The following is an 8,979-nucleotide window of genomic DNA, read 5'->3' as shown; positions in this document are numbered from 1 at the left end:
GCTCCATCGTTATTTCTAAAAGTTATGATTTGGCGAAATAATTGTCTCATAATGGCATCATACAAATGGTACCTGAATGCAAAATATTGTAGATTAAACAATACGAAGAACAATTTGCAGAGTTATTTAAGGCCATGAACGCTAAAGTGGTGTAGCCCCAATATCTTAAAAAATGGTTTATTTATTCAAACGCATCCCATTAGTATAATCTTTAAAACAAAATGATGTAAGCAACATTGTTTTAATTTTTAAACAAACCGTGTTGGTAGAGTTGTTTTTGCTTTAACAATTTTGACAACTTCTTCAAAGCAGTTGTGGAACATAAGAGGAAGAATAGTGGTGTATGAGAAGCAACAGTGAACAGTTAAAACTGCTTCACTGTTGCTTTCATGTTAAAGTTAAAACATCCATGTTGTCAAACAATAATTAAAGCCAATAAGTTTTCAACGTAAGCTATATTTGTTAAACAGATAATTACATTATAAAAAAATATAACAGTTATACAACCTCTTTTTTGATACCAATAGTTTTTTAGAGTTTTCCATCCATGGAAAACTTTATCAAAATCCCATTTTAAGTTTCGAAAACATAGATACACGAAGTCAACTGACTTATTTCCAGTTTGCAGCAATTGCAAACGGTAAAACTAAGTTTGTTTTCAGTGCAATTGTTTGTACAATTTTGTATTTGAACATTTTTCTAATATGCTAACATTTGTTACTATTTTAAAATGTCTCAATCGTGGTAAAGAAGATTTCAAATGCTGGAGTTTCTATGGTGAATTTCTATGGTGAATTTCTATGGTGAATTTCGGAGATTAGTATGGCTACTCTAGGTAAATGTTGGCACTCGGTAAAACTGAGCAATTTACAGCAAATAAACTCAATACAGTTTTGATAATAATAATACAGGTTTGATAATAATAATACAGGTTTAATAATAATGAATGTACAACCTGTAAAAACTGATGATCTTATATTAACTAAAAATTTTGATGATGTCATAATGTTAAAAAATATGATAATTATAACAATTTACTCTCATACTAAAACATAAATTATTCATTATAAAGTTTTTTTATTTTTTCCTTTATATTTATTATCTTTGTGGAAGTTAACAGAAAAATGGTTCAAGGTACAAACATTTATATAGATTGTATTTGTGTTTAAATTAGAAATCAAACGCTTACTGCAGCTGTAATGAAATTAAATACTTACAGCAGCCATAACGAAATCGAGTGCACTTACACAGTAATTTGCGTTTTAAAAATTTTAGATGGTTTTTATTTAAGTAAAAAACAACAACTAAAAAGTTATTAAAACTGATGCTTTTATATTGAAGCAGCTTAAAAGTAGCAAATGTAAAGCAAATAATCGCAATATTATTATCCTCATAAGAATAATCGAAATACCCTCCATGAAATGGTTTTACGTATACTTACAGTTTAAATCTTAAGTTCTACTAAAATATTAAAAGTTTTTTATGTCGAGTCAACTTGGTGTTCAACCATCTCCCTGATAATATTGCACCTTCATATTCAAGCTGTAATGAAATGAATATAAAACTAGTAATAAAGAAACTAAGAGTCTTTGGAACGAGGTTGTTTGCCAACAATTCCTGAAAGCGACGACGTCATCCGCGTTCCAATTTTCTTAGAACACACGCAATCAAAGTTTAAGCTTGTTTGCTTAACTCAGCTCAAGAAAACAAACCTCTATTGTACACGAAAATTGGGAACAAGGTATTGCGTACTTAAATGTTTTTCTAAACATCCGTTATAATAATTTTGTGTTGTTAAAAACTAAAGTAAAATTTTCATATTTTTTGTTTGAAAAAAGTTTTTTTTTTTTTTTTTTTTTTTTGAGATTTCAAAACAAGTTTAAAAAATTTCGAAACGAAACTTTAATCATAATTTTTGCTTTTAGAAAAAAAGTCAGTTTTTAAATTACAAATTGTCGGCTGTTGCTACATATTCTCTGACTTAGTTTTACATCTAAATTTAGAAGAACTGACTTTAAAAGTAACTTGATCACATTTTAGTGGATTCAAATGTTGGCATTGTGGAAAAGTTAGCTACGTTATAGATGACAATGCTTACCGAAAAAACATTGGGCAGCAGAACGGTTTTACCACTTTGGGCTTCTCGGAAAAAAGTTTTTTTGTTAATCGCTATTGTTATTTTCATTGTTTTATTTTTTACAATCCGTGAAAAGTATTTCTATAGGACAGATGCACTCAAACCTATTTTACATTTAAGCCATAAGTCTAAAAGCAATCTAGATATACAAAAAAAAGTATGGGGTTTTTTTAATTTTGTTGGTGAAGAATCGGAAGTTGTAGATCAAAGAAACGCATGGGATTTATGGATGGATGCACACCCGCAACTAACATCTATCGGAGATATATATGATAAATGTGGTAAGAAATACTTATAACTTTTCACAGTATAAGATACTCTCACTTTAATTGCTCACCACATCTTTTGATTTAGAGATTGATTCTGGAAGCAATCTTTTCTAAAAGCAATTTTTAGCTAATTGTGTTTAGTGATATTGTGGCTATGTAAAAACCTTTGCGTTATTTTATTTAAAAACTTTTTGTAAAGAATTAAAAGATTTGTTGGGTTCAATCCATTGAAATTGCTAATTCACCCACTTCCTCTCCTCATCCTCTCCTCATCCTCTCTTCATCTCCATAATGTTAACAAATTGTACGATTGATAAAGAACAACAACAAAAATTATGCGTCTATCAAAGTTTTTTAAAACATTTTTTTAAAGATAACCAGACACGAAATAAAGTTGGGAAAGTTGTATTGGAACCAATTGGTAAAGAATCCGTCCAAATTATTTCTTATACGAATCAAACTTACAGTGAGTGATTATTTTCTCAGAACTAATCCTTATTTTTGATTCCTTTTTTTTTTTAATTGTTATTTAGAGTAACATAGAGTCATCCCAAAAACTAACAATTCTTTATTAAGACTGTACACTCAGCTTTTTTTCTGGTTCGAAGTTCTTGATCTCCTATAAATAGCCATTAAGATAAAAACAAAGTTTCAAATTTCATAAGATCTGTAATAAAATCCGTAATAAAATCCGTAAAAAAATCTGTGATAGAAGTAAGGTAGTATTTTTCTTAAGATAAGTTAATTGAAATGTAAGTTCTACTTGGTTTAACTTTTAACCTGTCCAAGCTTTAGAAAATCAATTTTTATACAGATTCTGTGAACTAATTGAAAGGTGCCTATGATAGTGTGACGATTATGATAGCATGCTGATCCTGTTTCCAAAAATATTGGTTTTGATGCATAAGAGACTAGACTTGTATGTGTATATTAATACTTCTTTACTTCTGGTGAAAATACGTCCCTTAGTACAAATACTGCTTTTGTAATCAGCAAACGTAAATTTTGTCACGTAATGTTGTAGTTTTAATGGCCTCATATACTTAGGATTAAAGTTTATTATACACAAATATAATTTCCATGAATTTCATCTGCAGGTTTTTTAATTTTATTAGAAAATTTCTTTAGAATGTTTATAATAAGGTAGACAGCTTGTTTTGATAAAAATGGCAAGAATCATTGATGGCATATTGATGAGTTAAGCATAGATATACCATCATAAGACTTAATTGGTGTACAAAATTACACGGCCATATGTATTATTACATATTAGTATATCTGACACAGCATGTTTGTGTTGCAATGAACTTTATTCTCAATCTCGTCCTTAAAGGAAACATGGATTTGCTGTCAAAAATGCAGATCTTGGTGTCATTTTTAATGCGAAAAAAGGCACCTAGATCTGTATTGCACAAGGCAAAAGAAAGAGATTTATATGTGAAGTATTCTTATAGACCATACGTTATTTTAAATTTTTTTATTGTATGTCTAATTTATCTAAAGTGTGCCATCATAGGAGTTGGTTACATTTTTTAATGGTAGTAACTTATAAAAAAGAAGAATATTTAAAAACTTTAAGGGTCATTTTTATTCTTCATGTTTAAAGGAATACACTCAGGTCAAAAAATTATTTTTTAAATTTTTAGGATTCAGTGAAGCGTTAAAATGAAGTCATCATAAACACCTTTCCCCTACATAATGTAAAATGGTAAAAACATTTTATTTAAAATATCTTTTGAAATAAAAGAATCAAGTAACTCACAATACAAAATGACAGACAAAATTTAATAGATCATTATATCCCTCCCTCCCCTTCCACCCATTCTTATATTCTAACTATGCTTTAAAATTGTTCAGCTCTCGTAAAATATCTGTCAAAAGCATGGTCCTAGCGTATTGACTTTTTAAAAACGGACTCGTGAAAACCTTACTAAAATTCATTTTCCAAAAAAAGGAGAAAAAGACAGATCAATATTTTTAAAACGAAAAGGTAATAGCAAGGATCATATAGTAATACAAGGTAACAGGTATGAATCAAGGAAGCAGGAACTTTAGTTTTAAAATGGGAATTAAAATTCAGATTTTTTATAAATCTTTTAAGTTGGTGCATAATGTAATATTTAAAAATGATCTAATTTTCTCGGGCGTTGATAAAACGCAAACATTAAAATACAGTAGTTTTTAGTGTTTCTATTAACATGAGTCACTTTGTCTGTTCTACATCAAAATAATTTAAAAAAATTAATTTTGGAGACAGTGGAGTTTATGGTTGTATTGCAAAAGTAAATTTTACGATTCTCAAACAAAGAAGTCAGGGGGATTAGACTATTTCAAATTGTTAAGTACATGGCTCATCGTATTAAAATTTTTAAGTACATGGCTCGTCGTAAGAAAAATTATTAAGTAGATTGCTCGTCGTAGTAAGTGGTCAAAAGTTATTTCTCAATTTAGAAGAAGAAAAGGCGGTAAATGACAATTTTTTAAATAAAAAATACGGCTTTAATATGCAAGCTTTATATTAAAGTTGATGATTTCTATTTTCAACAACCATTGGCAGAAAAACTCTAAAAAAGGAAGCATTTCCATCTATTTTTAAATTCAAAAAACAAATTGATGAACAAAAAACGATGTTCTCTAAGAAAACTTATTTATTTAGATTTATTTAGAAGTTATTGAAGCTAGTGCATTAAAAAATAATTTTCCAAAAGTCCTTTGTAAAAAAGATATTACTCTTTTTGAAGCTAAAAAAATTTATGAATTTGTTTTACCCAAATTAAAAGATCAAGATACAACAGTACCTAAAAGTTTTTTTGAGCCAACGATAAAAAAAATTTCCGAAAAAAGACTCATCAAAATTGCAGATCTTTTGAGATCTTTAGAGATCTTTAGAGGTACCAAATCTCAGTATGATCAAGTTCAAAAAAACTCAAAGAAACCCAAATGAAAAAAAACCCAAAGAAAAAAAGACATTCACTTTTTTTTTTATGATCCTAAAGATAAATCAACAGTTGAACATGAAGCTTACAATCTTGAAATTAAAGAACCTTTAAAAAATTACTTCAATTACTCTCATTATTAAATGAAGAAGACTTCCGTAATTGTTTTGGTTTGCTTCAAAAAAGAAATGGCTGAATTTGAAGGATCAAATGGTTGTCCAAAAATGCCTGAAAAACTAACCTTGATAGGATAAAGAAGAACCAGTTGGAAAATTTAAAAATGAGATTAGAGTTAAAAATGTCAGGTACATAACAAACAATACCAATATCTGTATTTAAAAAAGCAATATTTCATTATAATTTGCTTATATTTGGTTTTAAGATATCTTTATGTTTTATTCGCCTTGAATCACAAGATAGGCTTAATGCCATTCTTCAAATTTACGAACATTTGTAAACATGAAAGGATTTTAAATTGCTTTACTTTACGACTTGAGATGTCCTATTCTATTTATCTACTTGTACAAAAAATTTTATCAGGTATGTATTTAATTAGATTTAAATAATATTCTGCAAGTTCAAATATAATACCATCACGTGATTACAATAATCACAATTTCCAGTAGAGCATGAGCTACGTGCTTTTCTAACAGAGACAGTTAATCTGCTAATATAACCCTTTGAACCTTCCATGGCCTCCTCTCCTTGAGAACTGAAATTTTAAACATGCTCGAGTAAATATTCGGCCTTCAGAATGCGGCGTATGTGAATTGCGAAAAAAATTTTGCACTACTTTTTTTTTAAGCCCAAAAGAAAGCTTAACGTTGAGATTAATTGAAATAGAAATAAGTAATGTAATTACATGATGAATTAAAATTTAAGAAAATCATTATTTTAAATAAATTACAGTTCAAATACCTGGTCATATTATAGACGCCCGACCATTAGGGGACAAGGCTTGCAGTAAACTTTCATTCATACATTAGGGGCTAAATTAAACTTTCATTAATACATTAAGGGCTAAATTCTTTCTTTTTTTTTTTACAACCATATATTTGTAAGATTAAAATTATTGTGCAATAAAAAAATGTCTCCATCAACAGAAGTTCTGGTACGCATGTGTAGTTCAACGATTTTTTTTTTTTCTTTTAAGAGTTTGACATCACGAAAGCAACGAGCCACATGAAGGTTTTCTATGACGAGGATTTGTTCTATGAAAATGATTACGACGTTTGCGAACAAGTCGAAATGCTTGAGACTCCTTATCACTGTCCATTAATTGCAGGCAAGTAAAAGTTTATAACTTTTCAAATCAAGCGATAAAAACTTCTCATGATGGCTTCTTTACTCTTAAATTTGTATTTTTTATTTTCTTTATCAATTTAGGGAAAGAAATTTTTATAAGAAGCGAAACTAAAATGCCAAGTTATATACCAAAGGTAAACATTTAATTTTGCGCTACACTTTTTCTTAATTTTGAATTTGAAAACTTATTCTCACTTATATTTATCACTGATACTTAATATATTGTTTTCCCAAGTTATGAAACTAAAATTGTAAAAACTGCTGCGGTTGCTTTAAACTTGATGAAACCTTATTTACAGGGAAGATACACCGTCGAAGTGTCAGTGAGAAACCAAGACGACATTGATATCGGCTGCACATTTGTCGAGTTCAAAACAGGTGAAGAAGAGCACTAGCTTAATTGACTCGAAAATGCCTTTCAAATTATCTTTAAAATTTGTTAACAGAAGATCATCTTTGAGTTTTTTCACTAAACAAAGTTGTTGAATGTTATTCGCTGATCCTACGCATAAAGTGTTTTTCATCATTAAAACCGTGCGTAATTCCGAAAAATTTTTCTAAATATTCCTAACTGATAAAACTGATAAAACAATTTGAGAAGAGGAAGATTTCTTCATCGAAAATTTACATTTTAAGGTAGAATTAAAAACTTGGCGACAGCTTTGAAATACTTAAAAAAAAAAAATTAACTTTTAAATTTTTTTTTTCATTCATATTTTTCAGCGAAAAAAGATAACGAGCAATTCAATATATTTTCTTAAAAATTCTGTTGAGAAAAAATTAATTTATGAAAAACGAAAACCTTATGTGAGAAGTTAAAACAAGTTTAATCCTTAACGAACACGTTGAATTGCATTGTTTATTACAATATTATTATAATAAACAATCCATAAGCAATAAATTATGAAATAAACCTGTGAAAGGTTGAGAGGTATTGTACGTCATCTTTAATTTTTTTTTGTTTCGTACATATATAGAGGCAAAAATGAGGTGTCAAAAACACATTAAAAAATGGAAGCCTACTTGAGCCATGTTTTTCTGGAAACTGATTTCATCCGTTTCAAGTGATGTAAAACATCATTTGGAACTCAATTCAGCGCGCGAGCCACCAGAACACACAGTCTACAAGTAGAGTTTTCAACAACCGTAGTTTAAACTGTCGATTGACATGGTTTTGACATCTTATAATCACGTAGACTGCTAATCCTTATATCAGATTTTGAATATTTATTGTATGGTTTTTTTTTACATCAGCCGAACAGTTTGTTGGGCGTTCAAAAATTTTCTTCGAGAATAGGTGAACCATAAGCATCTGTAGTCATTTAGTGTTTAGAAAAGTAGGTGTAGAAGATCAAATGACATCATTGTGCTTCAATGCAAGTTTTTAATACTTGCTATCGTTCTAGTGCATGTTGATTGATTGGGCTAAAACTGAATCAAGATCCTTTTCATCTGGCGCTATTATTTAATGGAGCTTATTTTTTGGGTTGTATTTGAAAAGATTTCAATCAGCGCTTCCTCAGGACTAGAAACACTTATCTTCAAAAGGTTTAAAAACTGCTTACAATTTTTGAATTGTGACAGCTTCCTGGGAGCTTCATCAGATGCGTCAGTTAAATCTCTAGTAAAACCATTTTATTCTGACATTTAGAAACTTTCTCAAGTTTATTTTACAAGCCGAACACCAAATTAAAGGAATTGATAGTTAATGAAAAGGCTGAGAGAGAGGTAGCCCTTTCCAAAATTTTAATATAAAGCTGACAAAGACGAGGATTAGCTTTAGCTTCCTGAATGTACTAAAAGAAACGTTCTAGCAAATACCAGTCCCAATAGTCAATAAGTGAAATTAGTTAGAGGTTTACTTGGATACGACATTAATACTGCCAGGATATTTTGACGTTCGAAGTTTAAAACACTACTGAGGTATATGTGACTAAAACTATTCAATTAGTTTCTCTAAAATAGTTCTCTCAATAATAGATGTGATAAGCTGAACAAGTAGACAATGGACATAAACAATTAATTTAAGTTCTAACACTACTATGATGTATGTCTAAATAATTAATATTTAAATATATTGCCAATTACTAATAAACGTAAATCTTTGAAGCTCAAGGTCCACCCCTAAATATCAACTAATGCTGCTGATTTTTTACACATAATTTTGTCTTACATGCATGCATGCATACATTCATACACACATACATACATACATACATACATACATACATACATACATACATACATACATACATACATACATACATACATACATACATACATACATACACGCATACATCTTCAGATATATGTATAGATATGCACCTAAGGC

General features: G+C 29.2%; 1 protein-coding gene across 1 annotated transcript; it reads left to right on the top strand.

Moving 5' to 3' along the window:
* The first annotated feature begins 1,923 nt into the window (after positions 1-1,923).
* LOC145193222 (uncharacterized) lies at positions 1,924-7,125 on the top strand. Its single transcript, XM_090073405.1, has 5 exons — positions 1,924-2,418; positions 2,780-2,872; positions 6,496-6,627; positions 6,729-6,781; positions 6,947-7,125. The coding sequence occupies exons 1-5, from the start codon at positions 2,085-2,087 to the stop codon at positions 7,040-7,042; spliced, it is 708 nt and encodes a 235-aa protein (XP_089929531.1). The 5' UTR covers positions 1,924-2,084; the 3' UTR covers positions 7,043-7,125.
* The last annotated feature ends 1,854 nt before the right edge of the window (positions 7,126-8,979 follow it).

Source organism: Hydra viridissima, unplaced genomic scaffold, assembly GCF_058129835.1.
Source record: "Hydra viridissima isolate aposymbiotic clone 2 unplaced genomic scaffold, HvirCarnegie_v1 scaffold_15, whole genome shotgun sequence".
Lineage (NCBI taxonomy): Eukaryota > Metazoa > Cnidaria > Hydrozoa > Anthoathecata > Hydridae > Hydra > Hydra viridissima.
Note: the sequence above shows the minus strand (reverse complement) of the source record. Positions and strands in the feature narration are given on the sequence as shown.

Bases quoted from the DNA above. Each gene is read 5' to 3' on its own strand.
- LOC145193222 (XM_090073405.1), top strand. From the start codon at position 2,085: ATGACAATGCTTACCGAAAAAACATTGGGCAGCAGAACGGTTTTACCA. The intron at 2,419-2,779 runs GTAAGAAATACT...ATTTTTTTAAAG, and splicing joins AGATATATATGATAAATGTG to ATAACCAGACACGAAATAAA. The intron at 6,782-6,946 runs GTAAACATTTAA...CCTTATTTACAG, and splicing joins TGCCAAGTTATATACCAAAG to GGAAGATACACCGTCGAAGT.